Below are 16,220 nucleotides of genomic sequence, written 5' to 3' on the forward strand. Positions count from 1 at the left end.
TTCCTTTTTTCTTTTTTTCCTGTTTATCATTTCCCTTTTACAAGTCTACTATCAAGTTCTCTAGACTCATCAATGTTTCTGTGATGTATCCTATACTCAATTGCAAATTTGCAAGTAGTCACATCAGTACATTAATTGATTAAAGATAATTGATGTAATTGTTTTTGATTGGTTCTCTGAATATGACTATACTGGTGGTTGTGTCAGCCCAATTATTAATGGGACTGTGATTTGGTCTAGAAGAAAACCGAAAGATCAGATTGATGAGAAGTCAGAATCTAGGGTAAAAGTAGCTGGAGTTACACTTTGGCTTGTGCAACCAGGAACTGACTGGCTGGTTGAAGTGTTTAGGTGCTTGAATGAATTGCAAAAATGCTCAAAGCTGAAAATGAATGCTGAAACTTATAAGGAGAGTTCGAATCCTTTGTCCCATTCTTATGTCTCATAACTCTCATTTATGTACCACTTGATGTTATTGACCTTTGGTCCACATCATCATATTTATCCCTTTTTATATCAATATGTATACAACTAACAATCTAAATATAGTTTTTATTTTTTATTTTTTTTATTTTTTATCTCTCTTTCTTGTAAACCTACACCGATGACCACCATGAAACCCCTTCATACCCTTCATATTCACATCCTTAAATTCATAATGGAGCACAAAATTAATGTATTCATCAAATTCTCTCTCTTGCAACTGGAGTAATTTCCTTCACATTCAAACTGTCAAACAATATTCCTCTCCATAAATTTCAATTATAGTCAACCATGGTGATGGCTTTGGTTCATGGCCAGCTGTGATTGGTGACCCGAGATGATAGGGGGAGTCTTTGGGTTATTATATTTTTTTTTAAATTTTATGTTATTTTATTTTTTGTATAAGGGTTTATAAGTTGGGTAGCTTTAGCTGTTTAAAGATTTTCCCAGTCGAGATGAATAGAAATTTGATTGGTAGGGGAAGGAAGGAGGAGGTGGGGGTGGGGGGGGGAGGATAGGTCTGAAGTTTTTTTTTTTTTTTTTTTTTTTTTTTTTTTTTTTTTTTTTCCAATTTGAACACAACAATGAAAAGAAATAATAGAATTAACGGTTTTTTCACCAAATGCCCTTTACCTTCCAAAAAATTCACCAAATACCCTCAAGTTTTTCAAAATTCACCGAATACCATTGACGTTTGTTATTATTCACACCGTGACCTCACAATACGGGGAGGATAGGTCTGAAGTTTTTTTTTTTTTTTTTTTTTTTTTTTTTTTTTTTTTTTTTTCCAATTTGAACACAACAATGAAAAGAAATAATAGAATTAACGGTTTTTTCACCAAATGCCCTTTACCTTCCAAAAAATTCACCAAATACCCTCAAGTTTTTCAAAATTCACCGAATACCATTGACGTTTGTTATTATTCACACCGTGACCTCACAATACCCTGATATGTTAGCAATAAAATTTAATTCACCAAACGCCCTAACTTTGTTAAATAATTCGCCAAATGCCCTAACTTTGTTAAATAAAATTTAATTCACCAAATAATGAATGACTAGTTTGAAATTTAGAAAACTAATCGTTAGTTTTGGTTTTCAATTTTTTTTTTTTTTTCACATAAATACTAACCACATAGCAACCCTCTTATTTGCTTAACCACAAATTTTAACACCATGAGTTATATGTCTAAATCCTCTTCCTCAATGAATTAGTGCGTCAGAGTTGCAAACAACCTCTTTTCATAAAAAGAAGTGTTGGAGACTAGGCAAGAAGAGAAAAAAAAAGTGGTCAAATGAAGTAGAGATGATAATTTTGCAGGCTTGGGCGGCGATTCGGGCTTATAGTTCATATATTTTCCAACGGGCTTAATATAGCGAACTCAAGCCCCTTTTATGCGGGTTTGACAATTTGTTCATACTCGCTCTAGTAAACGGTCTAGGCTTGTTCGCGAGCTAACGGACTTAGAGCTTCTAAAAGTACTCATACATTGAGGAAGATGATTTGGACATATAACTCATGATGTTAAAATTCTGGTTAAGCAAATAAGAGGACTGCTATATGTTGAATATTTATGCAAAAAAGGGTTAGAATCAAAATTAATAGCTAGTTTTCTAAATTTCAAACTAGTCGTTGTAACTAGGGGTGAGCAAAAATTCCGGTTACCCGGAATTGGAACCGGAACCGGAACCGGAACCGGAACCGGCGGGTCCGGAAACGGAATTGGACCCGGGTAATAAATTAAGAAGCCGGTGGTTCCAATTCGGGTAATAAATTAAGGACCCGGTTATAACCAATTCCAATTCCAATTCTAAACTTATTGGAACCGAAACCGATTGGGTACCCGGTTACCTAATATATGCTAAAATAAATAAATTTTAAATAATAAAAATATGTTGAATGTATCTAATTTGTAAATTAAAAAAAATATTATTAATACCTAACATAAATACAATAGCTTAATGCATATATATCCTTAAAAAAAAAAAGCTTAATGCATATATAAATATAAGTATTAAACGCTATAAATGAACCTAACTAAAATAAGAATTATAATTTGTATTATATTTTAACAATTACATACATAAGTGGGTACCCGGAACCGGTACCCGGCGGTTCTAATACCAATTCCTAGATTTTAGGACCCGGATGAACCAATTCCAATTTCGGATCCAAATTTTAGGACTCGGTTCCAACCAATTCCAAGTCCGGGTCCTAAAATTATGACCGGGTACCCGGTTTGCTCACCCCTAGTTGTAACAAATTTAGGGCATATGGTGAATTAACGTCAGGGGTATTTTGAGATCATGGTGTGAATAATAACAAATGTCAGTGGTATTTGGTAAAATTTGAAAAACTTGAGGGTATTTGGTGAATTTTGCAAAAGGTCAAGGAAATGGCGCCGAGGATTTCAATCCCTTACAAGAAATGTTCACTCTTAGTGCATGTTAGTGTCTTTTACGCTATGTTTTGATTGAAAAAAATGGAGGGAAAGGAAGAGGAGAGAAATTGAGGGATGCATCCTCCTTTGTTTGGATTTCTAATGTAAGGAGGGAAGGGGAGGGAATTGGAGGGATCCATTTTCCTTCCACTTTTAATAAATTAAATCCGTCCAATAAATCAAATACCTCCATTATTGGAGATATTTGGAAGGAAAATGGAAGGTCTCCTTCTCCCTCCCCCCCTCCCTTTCCCTTCCCTTTTTTTCCTTCCCCTCCCCTTCCCTTCACTATTGTTATAAAAACATAGTGTTAGAGTGTGATAATAATAGAAAGTATATTTTCTTTTCTAGAATTTGTAATTATTAAGAAGAAGATAAACTGTTGATGTTATTTTAGTCACTTTTGTACATGAAGGCTCATCCAATAAAACTATAATCTGGTTGCATGATGGAATTTTTTTTTTTTTTTTTCTGTTAAAAATTTATTGAAGTTTGTGATATCGACAACATTTTTCGACATGATTAGAAAAATAATATGAAGCCATTGAAGAGGAGGAAAAATGCTCTAATCCCTTTGTATAAGAAATTAAGAACAAAGGCAATGTCAAATGCCAACTATCTTAGGATCAAATTGATGAGTTATGTAGTGAAAATTTGGGATTTAATGATTAAACAAAGGTTAAGGAGAAGTGTGAAGATTTTGAAGAACCAATTTGGCTTTATGCGTGCAATGATAGCTATGGAGGCATTGCATCTTATGAGATAACTAATGGAGGACTATTGGGATAAGAAGAAGAATTTACTTATAGTTTTCCATTGATTTGGAAAAGACTGATGATAAGGTTCCGAGGAAGATATTTTGGTTGACTAAAAGGAAAAACTTTTCGCCAAAATATATATTGACATCATTTCGGACAATTAACTTGCGAACCAATCTTGGGAAGATAGAAGACTTCCTTGTTAAAATTGGATTACAAGTCTCAACACTTGGCCCTTTTTTTTTTGGTGTAGTCATGGATGAATTAACGAGTTCAATTCAAGATGATGTGCATGATGTATGTTGACGATATTGTGTGACGAGGAAAAAGAAGATGTGGAAAGTAAGTTGGAGTTGTGAAGACAAAAATTTGGAATTTCTAGGTTTTTTATGCTCATAATTATGATGAGATATGTAGAATTTAAGTTTAGTAGAGTTAGAAAAAAGGAGGCAGGGATGGGAGAATTGTCTAAGGTTCATTTTTTCCAAATATCTGGGATCTATTTAAACACATGTTTATATAAGTGGAAGAGTGCTATGGGGTTTTAATGTGCTATGAGTTAAAGGGAAAAATCTACCACACGACAATTAAGCTTGTATTATTATATGGTACAAAACGTCAATCGTGAATAATTGTCACTTTTATACAATGATTGTGGCGGGTGTTGGATGTCTAACTGTACAAGAAAAGATCGATAGGAATTAAGCCACTTTAGAAGTAGGGGTTAAATCTATTGAGAACAAGATGGGAAGGATCTCCTAAGGTGATTTTGCCATGTAAGACAAAAATCGAGTGAGGCTCCAGAAAGGCAGATTTTAAAGTAATAAAATGCTAATATTGTGAGGGGTGGCGGAAGACCTAAGAGAACTTTGAGGAGGGTGATTTAGAGTGATATGGGGCTATTGGGGATCGAGAAAATTTACCAATAGGTAGACTCACCTTTTGTAAATTACATTGAGGTGACGTTATTATACAACCTTTGTTGAAATTGTTCTATCTTGCCATCAAAAATTAAATCACTAAATGCCTCTATTGTTTGAAAAAAAAACCCGAATTAAGAATTCCTTCACTTTTTAATCATGATAAATCACATTAACCTAATACTACATCCATGTTTTTTGTAACTCCCTTTCTACAAAGTCCTTATACATTATTTCAGTTTTGGCAAGTCCCCTTTACTTATGGCTCTACTACTAGCATTATGCACATTTGTGTAGTTTAAAAGTTAATTTTTTGCTTAAGTAATATAGTAAATATATATTAATCAATAATGCAAATATGAAAAATAGGTCTAATGTTTAGAGTAAATGCATTAAATAAAGCCATTTAAGCTGTATATGCTCACGATATATTATCAAAGTATGGACAATATGTGAACATGGTTAGTGAATGTGAATAAGTTATACTCTCTCCGTTCTTAAAAGCTCGACTCACAAACGGAACTCTTGTTTCTAGAATTGCTTAGAAAAAGTGAGTGTTTAAAAAACAAGTGAATAAAGTGAACAAGATCCCATATATGATCATGTTTTGAGGTATAGAAAAATTGTTAAATGATTCGATTCCATTTGCATCTAAATTTCTCAACATCCCAAATGAGACTCATTAAATTAAAAGAGGAGTAAATAATGACACTCTCTACGACTCTACCCTACCCCTATATACTTACCTAATTGCCATTTGCACATACTTATGTACAAGTGAAAAAGTAAAGGGAAAAAAAAATAGCTAGGTGAGTATGGATTCAACTTAAGAGAAAATAATAGTGAGAGAAAGGGAACTTGTTAGGAAGAAAAAATTGGGATATATGATCCCAATCAACCGATATTTTATCATTGTAAAACCCTCTAACTTTATACCCAAAATAAGGGAAGCAAATATATGGTATATTCAATTAAAACATATTAGTACTTTACTTTTTCAATTGCCAAAAAAAGTGATTATGAATAAGGTTGTACAGTAGGACAACTGTATGTAAGTATCAAAAGGTGAGCTACCTCATTGTAATTTTTTTTTTTTTTGTAAAACCTCATGCCATTAAAGGCCACAAATCACTGAAATGTGTTTTCCATTATGGGATTGGAGAGATTGGGGAACAATTGTTTTTGAATTGCATATGGTGTTTACTTTGGTAGGCATGAGAGTGGTGGACTGTTTGGTGGTTGGTTTGTGCAATAATTATGATGGTTTAATGTTATGACGACTCTTCATTTCGCTTCCTGTACTCTTGTTGGAATTCGGGCATTGATATAGCTATTAATTAGACACTTCATTTTTGACCAAAATCAGACAAAAATTTCAATAAATGGCTATGTCCACAGCCAGACATGTACCTATGTTTGACACTATTAGCCGAGTCTGAGTTACATGAGGATCTAATCTGAAAGACATCAAGAACATATATTGATGAATAAATACGAAGAATTGAACTTGATGGGAATATGTGAAGCAGTTTCCCGTGCTTTATTGTTTGTTCCCTCTTGTGTGTCTTTCTTAAAAATATTATTGTAACTGTATAGTTTATTTGACTGAGACAAAATTTTATCTTCCAGGTGAGTCAATCAGTTGCACTCTCTAATCGGGGGGAATGTGAATACACAATCAAGGCAAAAGTTGCTCAATCTGGTGGTGCTGCAGCTTTGGTGCTAATAAATAACCAAGATGGTTGGATTTCCTTTTCACTTTCTTTCTTTTTTTATTAGCTTGCAGGGTGTCAATCAGTTATTGTCTGTACATTTTAAATCTTTTGTTTTCATACTCTTTCTAGTCAGTGTTTGTCCTAGTTGATTTTTTGCAAATCAAAAGTATCTGTTGCTTGAAATTGAGCTATGCATAGACAGGAAAAAAAAATACAATCATTATGAAGATGAGCAAGTAAAATACACAATGAACGCAAAACAATGTCTTTTTTGTTTGCAATAGTGACTGGAAGAAATCTATCTATGCTACATGTTTCCTTCTTTTTCTACGGCTTATTTTTTCCTAGTTACTGGCTAAACTGTTTCTTCCAAAAGGGTAACAGCATAAGATGTACTTGTAGTGATGTTTGTGAGGACAATTAATATTTTGTTGATTTTTCCTTCAGTCCAATATGTTCAAGGTCATGTTGTTTTATAATTGCTGATGGGTATGGATTGTATTGGGAAGAGGAAGAAAGAGAAGATGAGTTGTCAGGCTTCCTTTATTGAAACAAAGGAGGAAACTCTGGTGTAAAAAAATGTCACGTTAATTAATAAGAAACCCATTACTATGGTTTACACTATGCAAAAAATTTAATTTAACCTAAGGTCTAAAAGCAGAGAAATCTATAATTAAGGAATTGCCATGTATATTGGTACGATTGTTGCGTGTCTGCTAAAATTAACTATCTTCAACATCCTAATCATGTATAGGGAAATCTAAGGTCGATTGCTTAGAGAATTGGATTGGATTCATCTGAACCCTATGATTTAAAAACATGAAGGACTAACAATCAGAATCAATAAGAAGGAAATAATTTAGTAAATTAAGATTCTAAGTAACGAATGGTCGATAATAATATCTGTTGCCGAAACTTAAACTTATTCACTCACTACAGACTGGCCAGACTCTTTTTTCTAGAAAAGTTTAAAAGTGGATGAAGTAAAAAAGAGTGAGTGGGAGGTAGTAAAAGATATTTGCGAAAATGGAATAATGTAATAGTGAATCAAACTTCTGAAACACTGAAAATAAAGAAAGTGAGTTGAGCTTTGGGAACAGAGGGAGTAACTATAGTTACACCTTTCATTCTCACAATTCAATAATTTTTTTCTTTATATATCTACATACCTTACAAAGAGTTAGCCAAGCATACTAAGAATCAAGAATTGAAAAAACAAAATTCTAATTCAAAGAATTATCTAATTTAATAACATGTGAATATCAATGTAATAAAAACAAGCAATCTGTAAATATTATTCAATAACCAATTGGAATATCAATTACATGTGTAGGAATTTTGAGTGTTGTGCTTCTTTCATATCCTTGTTGGATTGGCCGGGGTGTTTAAAAACCTAGTCCGCACTTGACAAATAGAATGGGCTAGAACGAAGAAAACCGATCCGGTCTATTTGCAAAGTCAAAAATTTTTGGTTTCTAGTCTTGTTTTTTTCCAAAATCCTTAAAAGCCGATCTTGGACTGGACACGTACGTTGTTTAAAATTATACATAAAAAATTTATAATGATTAATTTTCTTCTTTAATACCCTCCTCCGCAACACTTCCCGAAAACGGATTTTTTTTTTTCTAATGTAATATTTCCCTAAATGGAAATATACTACACTACTCCCTCCGCCCCATAATTACAGACAAATATACTATTTTGGGTGTCTCAAAATGTTCCTCTTATTACTAAAAATAACACCCAATCATTACTTACTTTTTATCTTTTCCATACAAATTACACAGATATAAAAAAAATCATTACTTACTTTTTCATACAAAATACACACATACCTAAAAAATCATTACCTACTTTTTAACTTTTCCATACAATATTCTCTACTTTTTATCAACATTCTTCACTTTTTAGCTTTTTCATACAATATTCCTCTACTTTTTCCATCCTCCTTAAAAACCGTACTTTTTAGAGTTATTTGCCTGTAATTATGGGACAGAGGGAGTATTTTATTATTTCTCTCATCACATGGTCCCAATTCATACTTTTTTAGGGAATGTTTGGTTCATTGAGCTGTGATGGATTGGTATGGATATCCATACCAGAGTGCTATGGAATCAAAAACCCCATACCAACCTAAAGTTGTTGGAAACTTGGGAATTATGTTGGAATGGTTTCTGTATCCAATATTAATGCTTGTTTAACTTTTAGAATGGATTCTTAGTCTATAATCACTTTGACCTTTTATTTATTTAATAAGTCACATTAAGTTTTATGTAGTTACTTACAAAAAACGTTTATATTTTGTAAAGGAAGCACAAGCAATTAAATTCTGTAACATTACATCTGATCAGTGTTTAGGATTAAATAAGCATGGCATCTTCCACTATGAGAGAACACTCTTTTTCATATGATGAAAAAAATAGGATAAATAGTACTTGGACAGTCAAAAGCCCTTAAAGGAACAAACCCCTTTTACTGTGAAAAAAAGAAACAGGAGTTAGAGGAGAAGAAGATCATGTCCGGCGTGATTTCACATCGAACTCAATTGATGACGACAATTGCATTCTTTATTTAAACTCTATTATGATCAGCCAACAAGAAAATTATTGAAAGTTCATCAAAGACAATTACAAGTTTAAAATAAAATTATCTTGTCAACTAGAATCTAACCATGCCACAGAAGATTGAAGGAAGGAACAACCAGTGACAGATCTCCAGCTTCCGAGACATTCATTTCTTGGGTATGGGTGTCAGGGTGTATACTTGCTGCTTAAGTTTTTCTCTCTCCTCATCTCAAGCTTGAGTTTTATAACTTTTAACCCCCACAAGCCCCCACATACATAAAATTTTAGCAAATTCAACTCGTACCTAAAACTCCACCCGGGTCAACGTGCAATTCAGAAAAACGGAGGCAGTGTGTTGGAAGGTTTATACATTATGAGTCTGAGAAAAGCTGTTAGACTTCTTGATCGCGCTATTTCATATTAGGCTTTCATAAGCGACATCCAATTAGTTTTCTTTTATTTATATCTCCTTGATTCCATGCTATTATAAAAATCTGTACAAAAATATTGCAAACTGGTCTTTGGGTCTCTTTTTAGGTCTTCCAGTGAAAAACTCTTTGACGTAGTATTTCAGATTGCTCCCATTTTATTTCATTTGGAGCATGGCTCAAAAATAGTGCATAGTTCATATTTTTTGTAGATTAATAATTAAAAATATAGCAACTCGTATTTTGGGATGGAAAATGTACTTATTAATGTCATTATACCCATATTTTTCAATATAAATTTTTTATTTTAAAAAAAAATTGTACTATAAATAATATTCCCTCCATCACATTATACCTTGTTCATTCATTTGTTTTATTTTGTCCCAAATACTATTATTATTTCCCTACACTTTCTCAGCAGTCAATTAATCGTATTTCTTTCTCCTTGTTGGGTTAAATTACCCCAATATCCTTATTACTTTCTCTTTTTTCTAAATCCCAAGTGAGTTTCCCACCATCAATGATAATTTCGTAAATTATGGTATTATTGCACTTACCCTCCATCTTTTTCCTTAAGTTTTAGTACTCACTACTTTTATTAAAGTTTCATATTTTACAAATACACTATATTTTTTCTCCAATAAATGTGTGCTGAAGAGAACCGAGTAACCTATTTTGGGATGGAGGGAGTAAGTCTGTGACCTTATCATTTATGCATTGAACAATTTGGTAAAACTCCATGGTAAGAAGATAGTGCTTTGGATATAGACTAATGGGAAAAGGAATTCTAGAAATAAATAAGTGCAACAATTTGAAGTTTACACTATTTAGATACTAACTTCGACGTTGGGGGGGAAAGAAGACATACATGTATAATTTGTATCAGAGCAGTTTAACGATAATACTTATCATCAACTTTAACTCCCCCCCCCCTCTTTCCCGGCCGGAAATTAAAAGAGTAAAAGAATAGTATACTTACAAGTCTGCTCCTTTCTCTCATTATTTCTCCCCTTCCAAGTCTTACTGCCCCAAAATAGAAACAATTAAAAAATAATGATAAAATAAATTTGGGTGGATTATACACGAGAAGAACCTATATTGAAGCCTTTCTATCAATTTCCCTTTTCTAGTTTCCTCTCCCATGCATATACAAGGTTTGAAATTTGCAGATTATTTGTCATCGCCATTTTTTTCCTCCATTTCATATTTAAGTGAATCTAAATGAGCAGTCAGTGAAACCATATACACTTATATTCAATATTGCAAAATAGAATAAATTTGAAGGGTAAAATAACTAACACCTTAAATTTGTATAGTGAAATTATGAAACAAAATATAAAGCTGTATGTCTTTTATATGTTAATATGGAGTATTTTTCTTGCCTTGCAGAACTAGATGAAATGGCTTGTTCCAAGAATGTAACTGATTTGAACATTACTATTCCTGTCGTCATGATTTTAAAATCCAGAGGAGAAATTCTTAGCAAAACTATTGAAGCAAGGAATCAAGGTACTTGTAACCTTTTCATAAATGAATTTTTGGAAGTTTAATAGCAAAATAAGGGTAAATAGTAAAATAGGTGTTAGGGGGGACAAAGAGTTAGCCTTTGCCAAATTCCAGTCGCAGTAAGAATAACTATGGTTAAAGTTGGGTGATAGTCTTCTGCTGCTTAACCTCTTTAACCTGTACTAATGTCCTTTTCCCTTATTTCTTTTTGGGGATTTATTTCCAGTGGAGCTGCAAATAGACTTGCTAAAACGTCCAGTTATTGATCTCCCTAGGACCTTATTATGGGTTATAGCTGTTGCAACACTTACAATTGCTTGCATCTGGCCGGATCTATGTGTACAGGAAGAGACTGATGAAAGCTATGATGAACTGTCACGAAAGGTTTACTACTTAAATCTCATTTAAATTTGAACTACTGTGCTTGTCCTGTCTGGAAGTATATTTTTTCGTGTGTAGATTTACCTACTTCTCAAATTATATGTTCTATGATGACAAAGTAGTCTATATAATGTTTGGGTATAAGCTCTTTTTTGTTCTTGGAATTTTATGAAAGGCAGGAAAAAAAAAAAAAAAATTTTGATTTTAAATTATCTTTTCCCTCTATTACAATACAAACGTAATTCTTACTTCAGTCTAGTAGGGTTATCCTCTGTTCATTTCTTCTATGTTGCTTCTTTTTCTTTTGTTTGTCAATTTCAATAAGCCTATGGTGTAAATTTGGTATATACTTATAGAAAATAAACAAAATCTAAAGTTAAGGTTCTCTGTTATATGTTGATGATAACAGATGGTTGATTTCAAAATGCTTTTCATGGGTTTTAATACAAATAACTACTCCCTCTGTCATTTTTTGTTCTGCTCACTTTCCAATTTAAGCCGTCTTACCCATTCAGCCTTCGGTATTTACACAATTCATACTCTCTCACTTTATTCACCTTACCCCTTTTTACTATTTTACCCCTTCAGCCTTCGCTATTTACACAATTCATACTCTCTCACTTTATTCACCTTTTTTCTTACACAAACCCACCTTTTTACATTCTCTCTCTTATTTTATCTTACACCTACTCACTTTCTTCAACAATTTTTTGAATTGCACATCTATAGTAAGTGAGTAGAACATAAAAGAACGGGTATTATTTACCCCATAACAAATGTTAAATATCATTGAAAATCTCGTATTATTTGTTTGAATGATAAATCTCTTGTTTTACAAATGTTAACTTTTTTGTTGGGAAAACAATTCATATTTTTGTACAACTTGGTTAGTTATACTAGTGTTTTAGGGTTAAACTTTTTCATAATTTTATTTCATTCTTAAATTTATATTATATATGTTTGTGTGGTTTGTTGTAATGTACTATGGCCAATGTGTTGGTTGATGACATGTAGCAAAATGATTGCGACATTGTGTTTTAGCCTTTTGAAGGCTTTTGCCTTAAGATAAGTTAGAGTCTCTAAAATAAGTTGTTACACTGTAAAGGAATTTAGGATTAGATAGAAAATTGCTTCTGGGGTGGGCTTTCTTTTTTAATAGTTAATGAGCAGCCCAGAGGAGCTGGGTTGGATATGTGAGGTATGCTTGGGTGCTAGGGTGTCTTCTTGTTGTGGATAAGATTGCTAGTAGCCTAGTAGCATACACTCCGTACAGGGCCTTAAAGTAGGAAGGGATTTCATTTGTGTTACTAATATGTCGTTTACACAAGCAACATTATCGGTTTCCTAACTTTTAGAGTTCGATCATGTCCTCACTTCTTCAGGCATTTTGCTTGGTTTCAGTCTTTAAACTTGGGAAAGTATTCCACACCTTTTTTATCTTGCTTCATTTTAATATCAACCACTTGGATGTCTACAGTTAACTTACCTTGGTGTCTCATATAGTCATAAGGTGGGAACCTTACGATAATTTCATACAGATGGAAGATAGCACATTTTTCTTTGAGTTGAAGAATTATTCTTATGATGCTAGTAGTTTACAATTTGGAAATACAAGGGAACTAAGCTGTTATGGTAGGTGTTTTGCTGCTGTCTCTTGGGTATTGTGATCTATAAGAAATAATTGAAATTTTCAAGAGCTGAACATCTAGTTAGGTAGCTTCAGGATAGAGAGGAGTATCAATTAGCTACCTTGCCCTTTCTTCTAACTAACGTATTTCTTTATTTCTTCCCCTCCCCCCTTTTGTCATTACTAAGAAATAAGGTTTGGGCTGAATGGGGAGTTCCTGTAGTTGAAGGGCTTCACTCATTGTCATGCTTTATTTTAAGTCAGTGATCTTAGGATGACCAGCTATAAGCAAGATAAGTAAAACCTTGTAGTGCTCCAAGAGTTTAAATCTTGGTCGCTTTCGGATTTGAAGTTTTACCTATGACTTTGTGTTCCAGTGTAAATTATGCTCTAAAGTTGGTTTTGTATCTTTAAGGTATATAAATATTACATATTTAAAAATACTTGGAGTCCAAATTTTAAAAGATTTAAAGAAGATTGGGAGGGCAAAATTCTAGACCTTTATCTAAGGTGACATATAATTTAGAAAATTAACTTGGAGTCTTCTAACTGTTAATCCTCTTATAAATTGATATCTTGGAATGAATAGTCTATATTCATCAATTAAATTCCTTTATAATCTTACAGGAATCTTCTGCAGCCAAGGATGATTCTGAGCTGGATACACTTGACATAAATGTGATGGGTGCTGTGGTTTTTCTCATCGTGGCTTCAGCGTTCCTGCTGCTATTATATTTTTTTATGTCATCATGGTTTGTCATTGTGCTGATTATTATGTTCCTCATCGGAGGTTCTGAGGTAATATCTGGTTTCTGACAATTCTTATCTGCTATTGGCTGCTAGAATTTTTCTTTGGCTAGTGTTGGAATCTAGAATACTACTTGAGTTGAGAATTTCTTCCCTCCAACCTCAGGTCAATACATGATGAATATATTGTTTAACTCTAAAGATATATGTAATATGTAAATAGCAGAACTTGTGTGCACATGTATCTGCACTTGGCTTTCCTCTTGCATGCCAAATGTCTTGTTCTTAGCAAACTATGAACAAAGTTATCACAAAGTATAAATTACAGAGATCAAAATTAATACTTACGCATAAATTACATGTATAATTTAAAATTATAAATTATGGAAATGGAAATTTTTTGGATGCTATAATTTTAAATGCTTCTGCTGTTCATAAATTGTCTTATGGTTAGGGTCAGGTGCACGTATGAACAGTTTTAATAAGGGAGTGTAAGCTTTCATCTGGATTATTAAAGCTAATTTTATGAAATTATGTGTTAAATTTATGAAAGTTAAATAACTCAACTTTCTCCCATGAACGATTTGCGTCAAGGGATTAGTTCAATCCAAAACTTGAGATAATGATATTCTTGTTAATCATTGCAAACTTACTTGTATTGAGGGTGATTTTTCCAATAAATGTCAAATATACTTCCTTTGTTTTTTAAAGCTCTTTTTATGCCACATTATGGATTCTCTCACCTAATTTTTTTTACCAAACTTCAACTATTTTTTTTTTTTTTCACGTAAATTATTTTTATTGTTTTTTTTGCTGGACTTAAATTTACTAAATTTAAGTAATTTTATTATTTAAAACGTGTTTTTATTGATTTGCTATTATATTGTTCTTTGAAGTTATTGCATTTTACCGATTTACATTTATTTTTACTTCACTTAAATTATTTTCATTGAAAATTACTTTTAAAGGTGAAAAAAATGAACCGAATAGGGGCTTACTTTCCTTAAAATTATTTTAATATAATTTAGTTTTTTTCTCCTCGCTTTCTTCCTTACCCTACCAGTTGGAGCCTATGTGATCCAACAACAATGCCCATGTTTCTTGTTGATGGAGTACAAGTTCTACAATACATGTATATAGTAAAATTTTATAAGGATATAACTTTTTGAAGTTTAGTTCACTTGTTTTGGACTTTGCATCAAAGTTGTTTTTTAATCTTTATTTTTAATTCACAAATTTGTCAAAGGTTATTCGCAATTTGTATAGAAGAGCCCGTTGTACCTTGCTAGACCCATTTACCATCTAAAGATCCGGCCTTTTTACCACTATCTCTTGTTCCCTTTCATTTTGTTACCACTGAAAAATACAAATGTTTTAAATTTATTACTTCCTCCTTATTTTTTTTTTGGAAAAATTGACAGGATTATTATGGCATTTGAGACCTTTGATAGTCCCCCAATAAAGCGACCTTTGTACATGATCTTACATAAATGGGGCAAAATTGATTGGTAACCTGTTTAATGAGTTAGTATTAGGGGTGAGAAAGACTGGGTACCTGGTCAAAAACAATGGAACTGGTTAGAACTGGGTCCGAGATTTTGGAACTGGTCTTAACTTGGTCTGATAATTATGGAATTGGTCCAGTTCCAAAACCGGGTACCTGGTTTCTCAACAACTTTGCAATATTCAACAACTAAATTGGCTAAAATTCCTTGTAAGATTTCACTGTCATATAAAAAATTAGCAAGCAATTACAAGTTAAATAAGTAATCAAGAATCCACAAAGTGTATACTTTCCCCTCCATATCTAATTGTGCTCGGGAAAAAAAAAAATCACTAGTCACAATTTCATATTATCAAAATTGAAATATAAAGAAAAAGATACAATGATGAAAATTGAAAAAGTAATAAGATTAAGAGGGAGAAAGTATAGTTTTAGAGTAGTGGAGTATTGAAGAAAGAGGAAGGAAGGAAGAGGACTAGAGGATGGCGTGAGAATTGAAAATGAGGGAAACCAAGAGGTTGAGTGTGTGAGAATGGAACATCTGATAGAGATTGAGAGTTTTTTAGGGTAGTTTATGGGATAGGGCCTTATATTACACGGGCTATATATATATATATATATATATAACCCAATCCTAATACATGCACCTGATTTAATCGTGTAACGGGTCCAAAAATGCAGGACTTGGAACTGGAACTAGTTCTAACCGGGTCCATATTTTTTGAATTGGATTTGGATCTAGTTGAACTAGTTTCTGGTCCAGACCCATCGGGTCCAAACCAGTTCCAGTTTTGGAATCAGGTATCCGGAATTTTTGCTCACCTAGTATGACACGTGTCACTTTGTAATTGGTTAATTTTTTTTTTTACAATTTTCTTATTTTAAAAATTGATTTTAATTTAAAAAAAAAAAAAACCCCAGCCCCCCACCTATCCCCACACTGTCACGACCTCGCCCAACTAGTAGAGAAAGGGTGTGGCCTGGTGGTCGGGTTTAGGCCGAGAAGAAGAGAGAAATGTGGGCAAGTCTAGCTGTGAAGGAGAGAGAGATGGGTGGATTTTGGGCTGAAAAGGAGAGAGAGGTCGCGGGTTTGGGTTGAGATGGTCGTGGCAGCCAGAGTTGGAAGGGGAAGGAGGTGGGGCTGCT

The 16,220-nt window shown here is 33.0% G+C and overlaps 1 protein-coding gene across 1 annotated transcript in view; it reads left to right on the top strand.

Moving 5' to 3' along the window:
* Positions 1-16,220, top strand: part of LOC110700047 (signal peptide peptidase-like 5) — a 29,960-nt gene that overhangs the window by 3,124 nt on the left and 10,616 nt on the right. The window contains exons 3-6 of the mRNA XM_021877541.1: positions 6,232-6,343; positions 10,699-10,818; positions 11,042-11,199; positions 13,451-13,621. Of these exons, the coding sequence (XP_021733233.1) occupies positions 6,232-6,343; positions 10,699-10,818; positions 11,042-11,199; positions 13,451-13,621 (561 nt within the window). The remainder of the gene's footprint in view (positions 1-6,231; positions 6,344-10,698; positions 10,819-11,041; positions 11,200-13,450; positions 13,622-16,220) is intronic.

Source organism: Chenopodium quinoa, unplaced genomic scaffold (genome assembly GCF_001683475.1).
Source record: "Chenopodium quinoa cultivar QQ74 unplaced genomic scaffold, ASM168347v1, whole genome shotgun sequence".
NCBI classification, from domain to species: Eukaryota; Viridiplantae; Streptophyta; class Magnoliopsida; order Caryophyllales; family Amaranthaceae; genus Chenopodium; species Chenopodium quinoa.